The 19987-nt window shown below is 42.5% G+C and overlaps 2 protein-coding genes across 6 annotated transcripts in view; one reads left to right on the top strand and one right to left on the bottom strand.

The window, feature by feature from the left end:
- The window catches only part of FOCAD (focadhesin), a 290506-nt gene extending 285372 nt beyond the window's left edge, over positions 1 to 5134 (top strand). For all 5 annotated transcript variants that reach the window (XM_059724664.1, XM_006266820.4, XM_019480766.2 and 2 more), the window contains 2 exons: positions 2499 to 2574; positions 4682 to 5134. In XM_059724664.1, coding sequence (XP_059580647.1) covers positions 2499 to 2574; positions 4682 to 4755 — 150 coding nt within the window. In that variant the 3' untranslated portion in view covers positions 4756 to 5134. The remainder of the gene's footprint in view (positions 1 to 2498; positions 2575 to 4681) is intronic.
- A 2461-nt stretch (positions 5135 to 7595) lies between these two features.
- Positions 7596 to 19987, bottom strand: part of HACD4 (3-hydroxyacyl-CoA dehydratase 4) — a 28518-nt gene continuing 16126 nt past the window's right edge. The window contains exons 4-7 of the mRNA XM_019480777.2: positions 16100 to 16212; positions 12144 to 12250; positions 11290 to 11421; positions 7596 to 9539 (exon numbers count right to left, since the gene is read on the bottom strand). Coding sequence (XP_019336322.1) covers positions 9457 to 9539; positions 11290 to 11421; positions 12144 to 12250; positions 16100 to 16212 — 435 coding nt within the window. The 3' untranslated portion in view covers positions 7596 to 9456. The remainder of the gene's footprint in view (positions 9540 to 11289; positions 11422 to 12143; positions 12251 to 16099; positions 16213 to 19987) is intronic.

The following is a 19987-nucleotide window of genomic DNA, read 5'->3' as shown; positions in this document are numbered from 1 at the left end:
ATGCACCTTTGGATGCATGACAAGGTATGGGTGGCCTTGCTGCTGCGGTCTGGCATTGGCGGCTCATGTTCATCTGGAGTCAATAATGACTCCAAGATCCCTTTCCGCCTCTGTGCTTTCAAGGGAACTCCCTAGCCTGTTTGTATGCTGTGGATTCCTTCTCCCAAGGTGCAGCACCCTGCATTTGTCTATGTTGAACCCCATCCTAGTCTCATCTGCCCACTTTTGTAGTCTGTCTAAATCTAGCTGCAGTCTCTCTCTCCCTACAAGTGTGTCCACCTCGCCCTACATCTTAGTGTCATCAGCAAACTTGGACAGCATGCTTTCCACCACCTTGTCCAAGTCGCTGATGAAGATGTTAAATAGTGCGGGCCCGAGGACCGAGCCCTGGGGTACCCCACTGCTCACATCTCGTCAGGTTGAGTACAACCTGCCCACCACTACTCTCTGGGTGCACCCCGTCAGCCAATTTTTTACCCATCCAACTGTGCAGGCATCAATGCTGCAGTCACTTAATTTATTGATGAGGACGGGGTGAGAGACAGTGTCAAAGGCCTTCTTAAAGTCTAGAAAGACTATGTCCACAGGGACACCATCATCCAAGGCTTTAGTTACTTGGTCGTAAAAGGCAATCAGGTTGGTCTGGCAGGACCTGCCTTTGATGAGCCCATGCTGATTGCCCCTAAGCATGATCTCCCCTGCAGAGTCCCCACAGATGTGCTCCTTGATGATCCTCTCCAAGAGCTTCCCGAGCACCGAGGTGAGGCTTACAGGCCTATAGTTACTTGGGTCCTCCTTCCTCCCCTTCTTAAAAATAGGGACCACATTAGCCAGTTTCCAATCCCCCGGCACCTGGCCAAATGACCACAAATGCTCATACAGCCGGGCCAAAGGCTCCGTGATGATCCCTGCCAGCTCCCTCAACACCCTTGGGTGGAGGGCATCTGGCCGTGCAGATTTAAAAATGTCTAGCCCTTCCAGGAGATCCCTAACTACATCTGTACTGACTGAAGGCTTGATAGAGCTATCCCCAAGATTGTCCCTACCTTTGGTAGGTGGGATATCCTGGTCCCTGTTCAGGAAAACAGAGATAAAGAAACTGTTAAATATACCAGGTTTCTTGTCTGGCGTGGCCACCAGATTACTGTTTGTGTCTTGCAGGGGCCCTACATTGCCCAGTGCCCTCTTCTTGCTCCCAATGTACTTGAAAAAGGACTTTTTGTTGTCCTTAATCCTGGACACTAGCCTGAGTTCCATCTCTGCCTTGGCCTTCCTAATAGCCCTCCTACACTCCCAGGCCGAGGAGGAGTACTCCTCCTTGGTGATAGTTCCTCCCTTCCACTGGTTGTACGCCTCCCTTTTAGTCCTTAGGCATTCCTGAATGCCCTTGCTGAGCCAAAGGGGTTTCTGAGCACTCTTACCCCCCTTGCTTCTCTCAGGGACTGTTATTCTTTTGGGCCTGGAGGATCTCCCCCTTAAGGTACGACCATCCCTCATGGGCCCGCATCTCCTCTACTTTCTGGGTCCTTAGTGCCTCCCCCACTAGTCTCCTAAGCTCATTGAAGTTGGCCCTTCTGAAGACAAGGGCTTTAGCCTTGGTGTGAGCCCTAGACACCCTGCGTTGGATAGTGAAATCCAGCAGGTGATGATCGCTATTGCCCAGGTGGTCAAGGACCTGCAGTCCCCTCACCAGGTCATCCCCCATGACCAGGACCAGGTCCAGCAAGGCCTTACCCCTAGTGGGGCTGTGCACTTCCTGGATAAGGTGAAGGTCCTATAATACAGCCAGGAACCTACGCGAGCAGTCAGACCTGGGTGTCTGCTCCTCCCAGCAAATGTCTGGGTAGTTTAGGTCACCCATGACAATAACATCCCTTGACCTAACTGCCTCCATAAGCTGACTGGAGAAGTCCTGGTCTAGCTCTTCCCCTTGGTTGGGTGGTCTGTAGTAGACACCCACCATAAGGTCCCTTTCGCCACGTCCCCCCTGTAGTTTGACCCATAGTGCCTCTGCCCGACCCTCCTCTAACCCGAAGCTAATCCTTGATAATGTGAGGTGCTCTTTGACACGTATAACCAATTTTATAGTATAGCAGTGATTATTTTTTTTAATGTAAGGTAACTTTAAAAAGAATATAATTATTTTGATTTTGGTGTTTTTGCTGCCTCCACCCCTCTCCTCTGCCCCCCACTCCAACTAAACATGATGTCTTGACTGTTTATGGATCAAAGAAGACTACTACAACAAATGCTAGTCTCATTTTCATAATCCAAGAAAAGATCATTGGTTAATTTAGTCAGAGAGGCATACAAAGTTTTATTGTACTCGGTCATTCAGTTATGAGCAAACTAATTTGAATGGATTTGTTACTCAGTCTGAACAGGTTATACATAAATTTGAATAAGGATAACTGGTTACTCCCATCAGAAAGAAATTATGGAGCTGTGATACAGACATGCATTTAATTTTTTAATTTTGTTTTTCATTTTAATATTAGTTTATCGACTGGATTCTTAATATAATGGAAAGTCCTAAAGAAGCACTATCGGATTCTTCCGGAGACCTATTAAAAGGTACTGTATATATAGGTCTTTATTTATACACATCTTTCAACATGGGGGGGGAAGTCAATAGCTTTATTAAAGACACGTTATGTAGCTAAACTGTACACGTGTTTATGGGAAAACTACATATTGGCTCTAAAATAATCTCTGCAGGCAAAGAAGTATTCTTCTCTCTTAAAATCCTTTTTAGATTATTTGATTCTTAATTTTATCTCTGACACCCATCATGCTACTGAAAATTCAAAAACCATCAATGTGCAGATAAGATTACAAATGCATATCAGCTATTTGATGCATGTTACTTTTAAAGAGTTAACATTAAAAATACAACACAGTAGTGGGAGCATCTACACATTTAATTAATGCACTTTAAGTAATGCACATTAAATCTAGTACCTCTGGGCATTTTTACACATGCAAGCACCACAGCACTGTGCACTTTGAAAAGCACCTGGTGCTGTGGCACTTGTGGTTTTATAAGCGGCGAAATGCGTATAAGCGCTGAGAAATAGTGGCGGCGTGCTTTTGAACTAAAACACACCGGAGGTTCTCTAATTGAGAAGCTCACCACCACCATTTTCTGTGCGCTGATGTGCATTTCACCACGTATACAACTGCACGTGGTGCAGCGCTATTCGCCTCAGCTTGCATTCAGAGCAATCGATTAATCGATTTTGCTCCAAAGCGACAGATCTCCAGCTTGTTGCAGGACAAAAAAGTATGTGTATAAATGCCCTGTGTCAGGAAATACTAGAAGAATGTGCATTAGCCTGTTTTAATGTGCATTAGCTAAAGAACATGGGTTTTGTGTGATGCTTTAGTGCACATAAAATAGGCTAATGTAAATTAAAGTACACATGAAGATGTGCCCAAGTGTGTAGTTTAAAATCCCGCAAGCATTAGACTAGAATACGCTGACCACTGTTTGCGCTAAGGTCAATGTTCCAGTCAGTTAATTTGAGCTTTCAGCTTTCTTGGTGAATTCAAAAGCACTTAACCCTGAGAATACTGGCTTATACTCAAATGAAATCACTTAAATTAGGCATTTTTCTGGAGCACTTCTATTACAGTATTCCATAGATGCTTTAACAGGGATAAAGCCAAGCCTGTAGTGTCTATGAACAAGTTGGGTTTTGTGAGGAACAAATTATAACAGGCCTACTTTATCTTGGAAGAAGCTACATATGCTTTCTTAATCTTTTCATCTTGTCTCATACATCCTGTCTTCTCTCAGCTCAGTCTGTAGCAGTTGCACGTCAGCATTTCAAAAATGCCCACACAATGCTTCATCATTTTTAATCTCTGAAAGTAAATCAAGAGTAGGAACATCAGAAGCAATGCAGAATTGTGCTGGGGAACTTCTTGTACTGAATGCTTGGTATACCTTGATCAAGATAAAACTGCTAGTCAAATTTCGTTTGGGTGTCATTTTACCCAGACACTAAGTTCTTACAAAAAGAAAAGAAAAAAAAGATGGTCTGCCTAGTAATTGTGGATTATTCCTCAAAGGGTGAATCCTTCAAAAACTATTAACAAGCCAGTAAATGTCACTGAGGAAGCGAAGGCTCATATTCTATATTTGCCTAAAGTCTCTAATCTCCCCCCTCCCCCATCATAAGGCATTTGGATTTGCTTACAGATCACTCTGCATTGCATTCAGACTTTCTCCCCTTCAGTTGCTAGTTCCCTTGTTCTGTTTGCTAACCACTGCCCCTCCACCTCCCTTGTGGTGTTCTCTCAAACCTCAGGATGCTTTAGTGTTAGCTGACCCAGCTCTTACCTGCCAGTGTTAAACCGGAAACTCAGGTAATCTGGTAGTGGCTTGTGTGGGAGTACATGCTTAGGATTTATGCCGATAAAGGTTTCAGTTACCAGGCAGGTAGGACAGATAAATACTTGGTCCAGGTTACGGTCCAATTCAAGCCCATTTCTCAAATGTTGGCTTTCTGATACTTAGAATCCCTGGAGAGAACGCTAAGCATTACCCCTGAACTAGCACCTGAAAAGAACCAGTGAAAAGAATATATGACCAGATAAAATTGACACGGATGTGATTTTAAGTCATGAGTACTATCTCATCTCTTCATAATCATGTGATTCGTCTTTGTTTTCCCAGCTGCACTTCTGGCTTTGAGGTTTTTTCCAGAATTCAAAAAGAAAGCAGTGTGGACTAAGGCTTATGGTTGGTAGCCACAACAAAGCAACCTCATCTTATCTGATGAAGAGGATCATTAATACTGAGAGTATTCTGAGAAGTATTGAAACATCAAAAAAACTAATTCCAAAGAGGTTTCCTACCATGAAGTTTTATGGATTCCCTTTCCACCCCAGCTTGAGACAAGAGAAGAATCATTTCATTTTGTGTGTCAGTAGACCAGCTTCTGCTATGCACTGTCTTGCATTGGCTTGGGGATCCATTCTGGACTGTGGATTGCATTTGAATTATAATCTTGAATTTTGGAGGTGCTTTAAATGACATAATGAAAGCTGTGGAAGACAGCATCTCTCTGTATTGAGTGGAAAATGTGTATGAACAGTTGCAAAAATTAAAAACAAATATTGCAAAGTTGTGGGCATTTTGAATGCTGCATTCATTGCATATACACTCCCCCTAAATAAAACATGCACATTGTTTTTTGGAAGGCAGAATGTAGGGAAAAAGCTTTTTCCAGAGTCATGGCTGATTGTGTGACATCATTATAAGTGCTTCTGGAAACAGAGTTTACTGGAAGTGTGGTATTTTAGAAGGCAGCCTCTATGAGATGATAGGAACTTCCTAATGCTGCAGGGCAGTAGCAAGGCTAGGCTCCAAACTCTTTTATATAAGTTTCTGTGAATAATAAAGTGTTATTTCCAAACCACAAGCTTCATCAAGATACTACAGACTGCATGCAGCTGCTCAGTCACACTCAGTTAGCTCAGTGACTGTCTTCGACCAAAAGCTCAGGGTGTAGAAATTGGAATCTGGATAATCTTCCATAAATATGGACTCTAATCAGAATCTGCAGAGGCCCTAAACCTCTTACACTTTACAAATCTTCCACCTCACTAACAAGCTTCCCTTGCCTCAAAAGGAGACTCTCTCAGCTGTGAGCTGAGTATAGCAGCTATATTCTACCTTTACCATGTTAAATAGAAGGTGGCAGTCTCCTGTGTCTCCTTCAGCATCTCCTGGCATCTGTAGACATCTCTTTTTTTATTTTTTGTTTTTGTTTTCCTTATCCTTCTGGCAGGGGAAAGCTCAAAGAGAAGCTTAGCTGAGACTTAGCCTTACTCTTTACACTGCAGTAAATGTTTTCAGCAATCAACAGGGAAGAATTAATCCTCTACAGTTCTCTAATGACCTATGAAGTGACACAGTAGTTGTGCTGTGCCCTTGAAACACCCCTTTTATATCCAAGCGTGCTCTCTATTTCAGAATTTGTGAAAGGGTCTTTGGAAGATAGCCTTCAATGTCTGATGAAGGGTGTTTTTGCCCAAAAGCTTGCAATTAAAGAATTTTTTTTAGCAAAAATCTAGCTGATCTAATAAAAGATACTGCTCTACCATGAGTTCTTCTTGAATTCCTGTGCTTGAAGGAATTTATCCCTGCACTCAATCCAGTCTTCAGAGCTCTTTAACACTATTTTTGATTCTTCACACAGAGGGGCTAGAGTGAGAATAGGGGTCAGACCTATAAATCAGCCCTGCAAGAAATACAGTGGCTAAACTTGGGCCCCAGCCACATGTTACACTTAAGACATAATTAACCAGTTAATCACATCTTAATTTGTGACCCAGCAACACATTAAAGCCATTAATGGCATCATAAAACAAGCAATAAGCCATACAGTTATTTCACAAAAATGTGTAATAATTTTTATGCCTGGTTCCTGTCACATCATTAACTGAACATATAGGCAGGTGCCACCCATGCCACCCAGGTGCCACCCAAGCTGACTCTGGCTCCCACCCATGAGAGTGTATGCTGTGTCTGCACAGCTGGGGACTCTCAGCCATGGGAGCTTGCTACTTGCCAGTGCAGGGGGAGTCTAGGATCATGATCTCAGGCATGAACAGCGCATACCCCTGGTGGCTGGGGGGGCATAGCTGTGCCGGCAGCGGTGGGAGCCTGGCAGCAGGGAGCTCCTGCAGATGCCACCAGCACTGTCAGAAGCCGGGGAGGGGCGGGGGGCGAGCACTGACCATGGATCGGCGACCACCCACGGGCACTACTGGCAGCGTCAACAGTGGCCAGGGGCAATTAGGCACTGCTGGTGGCGGGGTGGTGAGCGGCAACTGCCGGAAGGCGCCACTGACAGAGGGGGTGTTTTGCAGGTGGTGCACCGCCATGCATAGGAGGTGCACGTGCGCCTGCGTGCACCCTCTATGCATCACCCCTGATCCCAGGCACCCCTTGCACTTGGAATAAGGTATGATAGGATCTAATGTTCGATACCACAATCACGCCTCCTGCCATGCCACACAATTGTATGGCTTGTGCATCAGATCCCATTGTGCTTCTATGTACATGTTTGGCAAGGGCCTTAAAAATATCACAGTTGCATAAATACTAACAGTATCCTAGTAATGATAGTTATTTTTGTAACAACTCTGAGAGCCAGTGATTCAATGCAAGACCTAGGCATTATTATCACTGTGCAGCTAATTATTAGTATCATACTGTGCACTGTTTAAATGCAAAGGCAAAATTGTGAAGTGCTCAGTGGTGCAGGGTTCCCTAGCAACATACAAATCTACTTCTCCATCTTAGAGAGAGCAATGCTATATTTTAGGTGGACATTAATCCAGGTCATTTTGCATATAATACTGATTTGCCCTCTTGGCAGTTATTTTCCAGGAATCAATCTGGTAAATGAAAAGGTATAGAAGTATTTAAGTGTTTGATGGTGCAGCAAAGGAAGTTGACTTGGAGATATTTGACACACTAGGCTGAGAAACTCATCGAACTACATCAAAACTGCTGCATGAGCAAATAGAATATAGCACATTTCACAGTAACTAGATAAGGAGAAATAAGAACTAAAAAAACAAGTTAGGGTTGTTTATTTTCATCTTTTTTTAAATTTCTTTTCTACACAGTATACACGTGCGCACACATATATATCCATGTATGCATATCACAGTAGATGTGCTATCTATACACACATTTAAAAAACATGTCAGAAAAATGCAGTAGTTAAATGATTTCCTTATGAATAAATGTTAATAAGATCCTGTAACCACATCACATGCTGAGATTTACAGCTTCCCCTGAACTACCTTCATGCCAAACACTGCAACTGCTGCCACCTCCTTCCAGAATCTGCAGTGCTATGTGCTTCATCCAAAAGATGTTGCAGGAAAGGTCTGTAACAGTGTGGTGTGACTGTTTTCTGAAGTGAATGAAGTAAAGCACTCCTTCCCTGGCTTAATATGGGTATTATAGAGCCCCTTTAAATACTCCAGGCTTTTAACACAGTATAACAGCCAGTATGTGGGGAGGGATAGTACTCTTAAGTTTTTTTTAACTTGGCTTTGCTGAATAATAAACTTATCCTAATGTTGACTCTTTCACTTCCCCAGCCAGTGTCTTAATTGTAAACAGTTTTGTGACTGACAAACATTACAAAATTACCAACAATAAAAAAAAAAAAATGCATCTCAGATTAGAACAATTAATGGTGGTTTTGTTCACAAGTAGTTTTTCTTTTTTGCTCCCTTTTCTCAGGCTGGAACCCCAACCAGCTTCTTTGTTATACCTCTTTTGCCAAACTGTTAGCAGCACCGTGTGAGCCTCAGTTGTATGTTCGGCCTGACTCCCTAGTGAGTGTTTTCAAAATGTGCTTGAATTTCTAAATCCCTTCCACTCATTTTTCAAAATACTGCATCAATTTAACAATGCTGTTTCACAGCTGCATATAATAACACTGAATATTTGCTATTTAATCTTCCTTAATACTTCACCAGAAACAGCTTTTCCTTGATGAAACATCAAACGTGAATGAAATGAAAAATGAAAACATATTTGACATTGCAGTTGCCATAGAGCTACTAAGCTCAGAACTAAAATTTTGTCTGAAGACAAATACATACCAAAGTTGTAAATTTTAGGAGCTTAGGTAGGGAAGAGAATTTTCACAACAGTAACTGTTCAATTCACTCTTTAATCCACACACTCACTTTTTTCTGTCATTTATTCCTAGTTCAGTGGAGGTGGTAAATGGGATGGGTAAGCCCAGAGTTATTTCTGTGCAGTAAGAAAATACATTCCTCATGCCCCACCCCCGCATGGGCTGTCTAACATGAAATAAAAGTACAGGTTTCCCTCACCAACCACAGTTTTGAGTATCTAAGCTTCAGAGAAGGGGGAGGTACAGTCTGAAAACCCCCCCACAGTCCTCCTGCTCATGCCTCTCACTCCCTCCCCCACAACCACGGGAACTTTCAGGAACCTAACCCCCGTGGCTGGCCAGGGAAACCTGTACAAACAACATACCATTGTCACTACTTTTTAACAGTACAGAATATGTGCTGTTGCTAATACAGGAACCAAATATTAGCATGAAAGAGAAGTTTGTGTTGGGTGATGTTTGTGCATGTAACCTATTGTTTTGTATTTGAAAAGAGTCTGGGCCTGAATGACTACTCTTAAAAAAAACAAAACAAAACAAAACAAAAAAATCCTATTCAGAGGGTAGCGCTTCCATTTTGAGCTGTCTTCAAAGGACCTTCTTTTCAGAAAGATCTAAGCAACCTAAGTGGCATAATTAATGGTATTTCAAGTTGGATAAAGTTGTTAGCTGCTTTTTAAAACCTTGGTCTAGATTATTTACACATGATATGTAAGCAAATGCCCATTCTAGAGTGTTGAGTTTTTTATAATTTATTATTACCAGCTACCACATTGGCTTAGCTCCTTTTCTTTTTGATGCTGCTTTCTCTTAAATGAGCTTTCCTTTCTGAGTACAGGTACTTGATGATAAAGTATGTACCTAAATCAAAACAGAAAATGGTGTAAGCACAGAGATGTAGTCCAGAGTCCCAGCATTCACCTAGAAACAACAGTGGTGGATTGGAACTTGCTAAACTTAATGGAATGAGACCCAAATGGTTCTTTGGGCCTCATCCCACTGAACTCAGAGAAGCAAAGCTTTACAGCTATGAAGCTTTACACCTTGGGTGCCTTGAGATCCTTCTAGGAATGCTACACATTGTTGGTACTGGTAGGTATGCAAACATGATTCACAATATAAATCCTGAGTTTTCAAATGGGAATCCCTAGTGTTAAACATATTCTGATTTGTTCTGAGTTCTTTGCAGCAGAATAGCTCTATTATTTTTTTTTAGTGAGAAAAGAGCAACAATTACAAGCTGGCATTTTCCAAAGGTGTCTACTGAGAGCTGCTTTGTCTATAAAGGTTGAGAGCCACTGTTTTACAGCATCAAGCTTTGTATTTCTTTTGCTAAGCATGCTGAATTTGTTTTATGAGTCTCAGTATCTGTCATCTTGGTATGTGTCTGGCCCTAACAGCTTGGGTTAATTGCCTAATTGACTACACCTGCCTGGGGGCTCTGGCTGTCTGGGTCTCCTAATTGACTGCTGGGAAGAACAGCCTCCCCATTTAGTTCTACTTATAGTCATAGGCTGCTGGTTAGCCAACTAGTTCTCCTGAAGGTCTGCTCTGGCAAGTCTCTGATCCTGTGCTTTCTGGTTTCCTGGTTTCCAGACCTGAGTGGCTCTGTACCTGGACTCTTACTTTTTGGATGTCTCCATTGATCTGGTAACTCACCCTGTAACTCTTGAGCCTTGACTCAGCCTGCAACTCAGATTCTGTCCTTAAATTTCCCCTTGGATCTGGTAACTTGCTATCTGGCTTCTGAACCTTAACTTGGCCTGTGTTTTGGACTCGGCCTCTAGATTTCTCCCCTTGGATCTGGTAACTTGGTTCCTAATACCTGTCCCTGTACTCGGCCTGCATTTTGGACTCTACCCCTGTCTCTGGTCCTCCTCTGATGGCCTAACCACTAGGCCAGACTGCCTTATGGCCTGGTTCTTACAGTAAGTAAAAACTAGCCAGTTAGTCCAGAAACCTGCTTTGCCCAAAAATGTGGCTCTTCAGATTTGGGGTTTTGGTTAGGCAAATTCAACAGAAAGAGCTGGCTGTAAAGTTAGACTAAGATCCAGATTCTTTTAAAGTTTGGCTCTGTCCAGATTTAAGGTCCTTGATCAACAATAAACATGGGTGGGGGAATAGGCTAAAAAGTTTAAATACGGATACAAATGCCTCTAGGTTTGGAGGGTGGTTTTGGTGGGATGTCATATCTCATTTGGTAGAGCAAATGCTGAATCTAATGCCCACTGATAAAAATCTGACTGGCATCAACTGGTACCAGAATCAAGCCCTGACTTAAGCCTACCTCTTGAATACCTATCTGTCATGACAAGCTAGGTAGAATGCATTACATTTTAGATGCACCTTATTTTTTCTTTTTAATACGATTTTCACTCAACACGTCCATCTCTCAAGAATCAGACTTCATTCACTTCTGAGTGTGATATTGGAATTCAATTGAAATTATAAGCAAAATAAACTGCCCTCTAATATATTGCTGTTAATACTAGTAATGCCTCAGAGAAGGGCATAGTTCATAATTAATGGCAGTTTTATGTCTGTCTCCATAGACTTGTCAGTTTCAGCATAATGGCATGAAGATCCTGCTCCAAGGAAATGAAGAGCTTACCTATAAACAGCATTACCAGGTACATTTTTAGTACGTAGGGGAAGTAGATCGAAAAGGTGAAGGGAAATGGTAGCTTGGTGGAGTACGTGCCAAAAGATTCAAAGTAAGGCAGTGATACGCAGATGGCAAATGCTGTAAAATAATGTTTTGATATATCTTTTAATCAGGGTTATGGCAAAAGGCTTCATGTACATAAGGGCCCATCTCTCTCTACTGTCTTGACTTAGGTAATTAATATATATTAAAATGCCACACTTGGGTTGCACGCATGGCTTTACATCTGAATTCAGTTTCATACGTGATTTAATGTTAAAGTTACTTTGATGACTAAGATTAACAAATACTGGCTGTCAACAGCTCTATACCAATGAGTTCAGCCACTGGTAACTATGGGTTTATAGCTGTACAAGTAGGGTTGTTCTGCAGTCTGCACAGGTATAACTTACTGCGGCATGGAACAGGGATTAGATGTACCTGTGCAAATAATTGTATGTCTCAACACAAGGGGTTACCTCAAGGTGTTCAGAATTAAACAGCTTCATGAACTGTAGGATAGTTTCAACAGCTCTGTATTCTCAGTGTGGAAATGACATTCTTTGTGGCTTTTATTATTACTTGTTAAGTTTTCAAGGGGGAAGAGAATCCCAGTAGATACCAAAAAGCCAGAGACCCAAATGAGAGAGAGCTGAAAAGATTACAGATAAGAATGAAGGAATAGTATATTTATTTCTACATGGGAAACACAGTGATAGGTCTTCTATTGCCTAAAAATACAGCAAACAAAATAAGCAAGGTCTTCTGCACAAGATGCTTAAAACAAGTAATTTCTTCTGTTCCCACTCCCACCCTTTTACCTTTAGCCACAATGGACAAGGGATATAAAGGAATCCATAGAGTATAGTTGAGCCATGTCAAAGGCGGGTAGTATATTCCTGTTATTGATAACATGCTGTATGTGTATCTGGAATGAGGGAGAAAAAAAAAGATGTGGGAAATGTTTATTTTTGAAGTTCAGATCAAATGGGAATGAAAACAATATAGTTGGTCTAATAAATATAGTTAAATATATTTGGTCTAATAAAAGATACCAACCTAAGAAATCCTTGCCTCCCTTTAAAATAAAATCATCTTACTGAGAAATCTGAGGATTTGAAGAACATTTTCTGTCTAGTTTTTCAGCTGCTCACCCGGAAAACTGGGATCAGAGGAAAATAGGGCTGGAAGGGACTTGCTTAGGCAAGATCATCCCTGACTAAACCATTCCAGCCATGACTTTGTTTAATCTGCTCTTGAAAATTTCCCAGCATGTAGATTCCATAACCTCTCTAAGCAATCTGTTCCAATACTTAACCACCTTTATAATATAGAAGTTCTTCCTAATTTCCAACCTAAATTGCCTCTGCTGGAGTTTGAAGCCATTGCTCCTTGTCTCGTCTCCTATGGCCACAGAAAATAGTCTATCTCCACCCTCTTTATATTGGCCCTTCATGTATTTAAAAACTGTTGTTAAATTCCTCCTCAGTCTTCTCTTCTTCAAACTAGAAGATGCAGACTAGGAATATATGTTAAAGGAAAACATAATCTATTTTGTCTAGTTTTAGACTCATGTCAGAAGACAGATGTGCAGCCTCATGGAAAGTTAATATTAGCAACCTTAGCGTGCAGTAGGGACCATGTGCAACAATGCAACAAAGCAACAATAAGTATATTTTGTAATATACATCTTGTCCCTAAGGTTCTTGAAACATAGATAGTTTCATTTTCCTATGTGTTTTCACACTGTTTTTTTTGGCAAATGGGCTACAGATGTACCTGAGTGTTTAGTGGGAGTCTTACACATGTAGCTAACACCAGAATATTGCGTTTGATATTAAAGATACAGAAGTATAAATGTAAAAATTGACAAATCATTATTGAAAAAGACCAGAAGGTGGCTTACTCTTGCAGTACCTAATAATATCACTATTCAGTAAAATGGCTTCCCCTATCAAAGGAGGTCAGCCATATCTCTAAGGGTATTCTGTTGCTCAGTCTGTACACCCATTCATCCTGTTTAATTTTTTCTTGCTGTAAGTGTAAGAACAGGATTTGGTCATGCTGAAAAAACCAAACTGGAAAGGTGTTTATATACTAATACAAGACCGTTGATAGTCAGTTGTCTAAGTGGAACTCTTGCTGCTTTGTCATAGGGATCTCTTATCCAGAGGCAAATGGCAATTAGCAATCTGATTTTACTTGGACAGTGTTATTTCAGTAAATGTATTCCAACTTTACTGCTCAGTCAATATCCCCAAGTGCAGCTGCTTCACAAGAATCCAGGAGTTGTGCTAGTGTCTCTGACAATTTGTTTTTTAGATTTCTGAGGTGGTCTAGTTCTTGCCGGCTAGTTTGACCTGGAGAACACAATAATTTTCTAAAGAGTTGAGAGACTGGTTTGATCACATTTTTGGTTAGAGGAGTGGTCAACAGTGCTCTCCTGCTATAGATTTCTAAATAAGACAGTTTAAGGTACCATTAGCCAGGACTGTTTCTTACAGATGGCATACCACTAAGCAAATTTCCTGGAGTGCCCGTTTCGCTCCTGCCATCTTCCCTCCCCGTATTAACATTTTGTGAAGTCCTGGGTGGTTCCCAGGCTGTAGATGCGGACGCTAATAGATTATGAATGCTTGCATGCTGTATGTTCTTTCCATACCTACCCTCCAGAACCCTGGATATTAATCCGGATATTCTTTAAGTATACTTGTAAAATACTAAAAAAGGTGGTAATATGTTAGGGTCTAGACTCCCTCTTCATACATCGATGTACTTAGAACATTTTTAGTAGTTAGATGTGTTGGCTATCTAGGTATGTGCAGAATTCCACTGCTAAGTACCACTAACCACAATACTCAGGAAATTTCAAGTCACTCAAGAGTGCATCAAGAACTGGTTGTTAGTGAATGGAATAGAATCCTTTTTCTGGTTTAACACCACCACCATTTTACTAGTGTAATCCTTCCACACTTGGATCTATAGCTTAAATCTACTAGTGGTATGGCACAAAATAGCTGTACCACAAAAGACTGGACCCTGAATGTGGAGCAGAATATCTAAGCATTGACAAACAAGAATCTAGATTTTTTTAATACTCTGGCTTTCTTGGAAGTTCAGACTTATTCAGCTCTTCAAGATAACATTAGTATTCCCCTCCACTGGAAATCAGAAAAATAATGAAAAATGTAACAAAAAATATAAAGATTTTTATTTTTATATGTTTTGTCTCCAGTGAAATTGGTTGTGTTTACAAGCTATTTGAAGGAATATCTTTTCCTTAAGGAGCAAGTACTTTTAGACAGTACACAACTACTCCTTAAAGCACATTTGTATTATTAATGTATCTTATATTCATGGATATGGTCTTAGTCCTGGATCTTTTGAGCAAATGGAAGATACTATTCCTCTTAAAACTCTGATGGTTACTTTTTACATGGCTATGTTAAGATCTTCTCTTCCAAAGTCCAAGTTATGGTGTATTCTAATACTATTTGTTGCTTTGCTTTGCTATAGTGTATTCGGATACTGTTTGTTTGCCTGAGATCTGAACTGCTCAGCAGTAAACAGGAAAGCAAATACAGGAAACTCTCCCCCTTTGCAGCAGGCTACCTAGAACTCAAGGAACTCTTTCCCATGGAGAACCCCAGATCTACATCTGGGTTAGTTGACCGTGCACGCACAATACAGTATTGTAAAATATTATAGCTTTTTATCACTTGTCTTCCTTTTTTGCTGTAGCAACACAGAGCAGTTTCATTGGGTATAATATTTACTTTCAGAGCTCTAAAATTTTCAGAGAACGTAGGAGGAAAGGGAACTATAAATAAAAACAAATCCACCTAGAAGCTGAATAAAAATTTTCTTTTCACACTTCCAACTGCCTCACTAATGCTGACCCTTACTGCCAGGTCCACTGAATAAAAATGAATGTATTTTAAATAGTGGGACTGACAGTACATGCAAGGTGAAATTCATCCCTGTGCAGAGGGCCAGCAGAAGGGCTATGTATTGTAAACATGCTGCTAATCCCGTATCTCTGCTCTGCCAAATTAAGTGAATTTGAGTATCACTTAAGCAAATTATAGCCCTTCAGCTGGCCTTTTGTAGGGTATTTTTTTCAATCAAGGCAAAAAAGGAGTAGGATGGGGTTTTCTAAAGCACAAGTCAAACAAAATGAGTTGGAAGAGAAGAAAAAATTATACTATATAAAGTTATGATTTGTAAGTAACTAGCAACTATCAGTTTAAGTGCTGTATCTCTCTCGGGTGTATGCCTTACTTAACACAAAATGTCAAATCATTGAGGCAAGAGCTCTTAGCTGTAGAAAAAGAACTTTCTAATTGACACAGAATAATTGAAACCTTAATAGCAAAAGACCTGAAGTTGCTCGGTTACTGTACTGTGAGTCCTGCACCTTAATGAGATGTAAAGAAATGACTGTGCTCTTAAGTATGACAGCAGTAGTTGTATATGTCAGTTTTGGGAAATGCCTTTCTTCTAAAAATACCTAGAGTTTTTTGTAATTTTATTCTATCCTTTGAAATAGAAATGTTAATACAAAGATTTACAATTAAAACATGGTGGTAGGCTTTCTTTCTGCCTAACAGATAATGCCAGTTATTGTAGAAATTACTGAGTATAGCTTATCAACTCCAGACTTTTATGTCAAATTTCTTTCAGTCAAAATGAAATCAGAGGGCATGCATTGTGTTGGGATATTTCCAGTTGACAAAACTGCTTACTTTACTTCTGTGAAGTTACTATGTCTTCTTACCTGACCACATCTAATATGGTCCAAAGGAAAAATAACGCACACACAATATATTTCCCTTGAACTTCTTCCTGACTGGTGATCACAACAAATAAAATTACGATTCTCTCCATTATCTGAAAAGACAAAAAAAAGATACTTTAACTGGTACTCTGTTTTTATGGGCAGTTAATGTGTGTCTCTGATTTCTACTTCATTTTAGCAAAGAGGATGCCACAAATCTCACTACTTTGTATTATCCTCACCACCCTTTCATACTAAAGCTTCCCTAAGGTCAGGAAGTGAAAACTGACTGGTTCAAGTTGGGGATTCTTCTGTTGCAAAGGGCTTGGTTTGCTCTAATGGAGGAAGAGTCCATGGGTTTAGTCCCCTGGATCTAAAACTTAAGGTCAAGCAGATCTACATAAGTCAGCACCGCTGCCTTACTTCCCTCTGTTTCATGATCCTGCAGCCCTGTGATGGCATGGCACTTACAGAGAGTGTTTTCAGGGCTCCTCTGGCCATTGGTGTCCAGCTTGCAAAATTGAGGTTTAAATTTTAGCAGGGAAAGCTGGAATTTCTCTTCTTTGCCATAAAAGATTTTGAGTAATGGAGAGCAAATATGCCACAAACAGGTCCCAATCCCTCCTCCCACTTCCAAATCTATGTTTCCCTCAGTCCATAGATCTGGCTCCCAACTGATCTCTGTTATGGAGGTTTTCACTCAGTCTAAGGGAAGGTGACATCACACCACAAAGCTAGTGTTCCTTCATCTCTTCTTCCTTCAACTAAGATTGCAGGGTTAGGCTCTGTGCCATTTGTGGAAACTGACTTTTTATTCTGTAAATTGCATTTAAAAACATCTGGCAGACAAGTGTGTACATGAAGTCAGTTTATGATTTGCTGATGATTCAGCAAATAGACTAAGGCACACAACTACTGGCTACTGGATCCAAATCTCCTGCTACAGGTTTTCTTTGTGACCTTAAACAAGATACTTAGTTCATACATCCCCAGCAAACTTTTACTGTCCCTGGCACTGGCACCTTCAAATGTCTCCCTCCTTGCTGCTCCTCACAGGCTACCTCATAAAATGGAAGTAGTGCTGCTGTGCCTGTACCATGCTGTGGACAGCTTATGGCACTGTCACTCAGCACTGCTAATTAGCCCACCCAAGCATTGTGCAGATATGTCTACATTGCATTACATGGAGCAGCTTGGCATGTCTGAGGACACTACTGCAGGCATGGTAAGTTTAACACAGGAAGTTGGTCTTAGTCTCTCTGTGTCAGTTGCCCAGCTGTAAAATGGAGATGACATTCCCCCTACCCTGTTCCATCTTGTCTATTGTAGGTAGGGTTTGTCACTTAAAGATAAGTTGGTACCAGAGTTGTCTTATTTCTCCTGTAACAGAGTTACGGTTACAGTTCTGTCTTTTGAGGGGTGTGGGAAGGAATACCACTTTACATGTATTTTCATGTTACTAGACCGTATGCACTGGACTGACTTCCTTTTCAACTGCATTGTCTTAGGCCCCGGTAGACATTTATTAAAGGCCTGATGGGATCTGTAACAGGGAACCCTAGCCCTGTTACCAGAAAGCAGGCAGGCCCCTTTAAGTTCACAATTTTCTGGGCACTGCCTGCTGGCAGGGTAGGGGTTAAAAGCTGAGCCCAGCTGGCTAGTCAGGTGACCGGAAGGGGGCAGGCCAGAACTATAAAACCCTGGGCAGAGCTGGCTAAGGGGGCTCGGCTGCAGAAAGAGTGGACTCCTGATTACTCCCAGAAAAGCTGCGGAAGCCCCACAAGAAGGAGCACAGCAGACAGTGGGAAGCAGAAGCACAGAGCCGTGGAAAATATGAGCTGGCAGACTGCCTTCCTTAACTTTATTTTGGTTCTAGCCCAGGGGCTTACTGTTTGTGTTTGATTGGTACTCTGGTGGTTTGTGGTTGAGGCTGTAGGGGAGGAAGAGGCCTCATTAGTATCATGGGGCACAGTCATAAAGGGCCAAAGAGCCCAGTGCACTATTGGGTGCAGCCAGGGGCCCAGAGCTGCCTGTGGGAAGATAGGACTTTGAAACTGGGTCCTAGTGGGTAGATCTAGGCTAGTAGCCTGAGCTATAAGAAAGGGGCCAAGCCTGATGAGGGAGAAGACCCAACAACTTGGCGCCCAGGGGTGCAGTGTGAAAGGAGGCCAGAAGGCCTGGTGCCATAGTGAGCACAAAAGGAGGGCCACAGGCCGAAAGAGTATTAAGGAGCTAGAGCCTCAGAGTCGAACCCTACCTGGTGGGTTTAGGCTGCTAGGCCTAGCTAGAGAAAGACGGGGGTGAAAAGCCCGCGGTGGCTGAGAACCTCAGCACAAAAGTACAAGCAACATCTGTGAGGCATGGGGCACATATAGGAATCGTCAGACCATGCAAAGACAGCCCTAGTCATCAGGACATACAATAGGGAGTCTCCCGCTTGTAAGGACAACTAAGCAATATTTACATCAAGACATGGTAGGGGAGTAGAGGTGGGCCACAGAACAAAATACAGGAGTGAAGTATTAAAGGACTTCGAGGGTGCCCCTCACAGGCCGCTAGAATGCCGCTGGGGATGGCAACCTGTTACAGGATCTAATCCATGATCACAACAGTTGTGCCTCCTGGTCTGTTACATGTACATGGCAGGAGGTGCAGTTGTGGGATCATGCCCAATCATGTCTTGATGCCAGTGCACCCGTAAGCAGCAAGCCAGGCATCTGGTTGGTGCCCCCAGCCTCAGGAGCACCCAATATGCTGACTGCTGCTCCCTCCCTCCCTTGGAGTGTGCTGGAGTTCTTGACTTTGATGTGTCCCTGTCATTGGGAGCCCCAATAAGCTGACTGCTACTTTGGGGGCACATCAGAGCCATCCTCTGGTGCACCCTGAAGGCTGGGAGCCCCGATGAGCTGATCAGCCCAGCCACACGTTCATTTTAAGGCACAATAGGAATCAGCCACAAAGGCATTACACATAAGGCCTGATGGCCTTTGTCCTGGGACAGAAAAACAAGCACACAGGGAGGGTAAAACAAGGAAAAACTACTTACCTTCAACAGGAGCCACAACACAACAGAAACAAAGGGAGAAGCCCATGCGGCTCATTAGCCACGCCTTTATTCAGCTGAGGCCAGCCAGTGACGTCACGAGGAATCCCCAGCCGGCGGGAATAAAAGGGTCGGACGGACAAGGAGAAGGAGAGGAGAGGAAGGACCCGAGGAGTGTGGGGACATCAGGCCCCTTCCTGGAATATCACTGGGAAGAAAGGGTGGTGTACGGGGAGCCAAGAGAGGCTCCTGACACCCACTGCGGTGACAATGGCCAGGATCAGACCACCAGTGTCGGAGGTGAGTGGGAAGCGGCTCTGCCAGCCTGCAAGAGTTTCAGCGGCAGGGGAAACAGCAGAGTACACACGAGAATCCTCACCACAGGTGGGAGTAGTGAGGGTCGGAGGGAGGAGGAGGAGCTCTACCCGGAGAGAGAGCCCCAGTGGAAGCAGCCAGAGGGACTGCACAGCACTCAGGTGTCGATCCTGAGTATGAGGGAGAACTGGCCACCCATCAGGGAATGGATAAGCCTCCAGACAGGGACGCTCCAGAGAGCAAAGGAGCAGCATAGCCCAGGGCTTATAGAGACAACAGAAAGAGAAGAAGAGAGGACCCAAACAGGGGTTAGCTCATAGCCAAGCTGTAGAGAGCCTGGCACCCAGGGTCTCTGAGGTAAGAGGCCTGGGAAGGGAGTTGCTTTTTGTTCTTTCTTTTTGTATGTTTCTTTTGAGTTTCCCCGAGCGAAGGGGTTGAGGAGTTGGAGAAGAGGTTGAGGAGTGGGAGAGACAGTGCAAAATGGCCCGTCAGGATAAGGTCAGGGGGAAGCTAACCCCAGGATAGTACGC

This window comes from Alligator mississippiensis, chromosome 3 (assembly GCF_030867095.1).
Source record: "Alligator mississippiensis isolate rAllMis1 chromosome 3, rAllMis1, whole genome shotgun sequence".
NCBI classification, from domain to species: domain Eukaryota; kingdom Metazoa; phylum Chordata; order Crocodylia; family Alligatoridae; genus Alligator; species Alligator mississippiensis.
The sequence above is the reverse complement of the archived record's forward strand: the minus strand, read 5'-3'. Positions and strand labels throughout refer to the sequence as shown.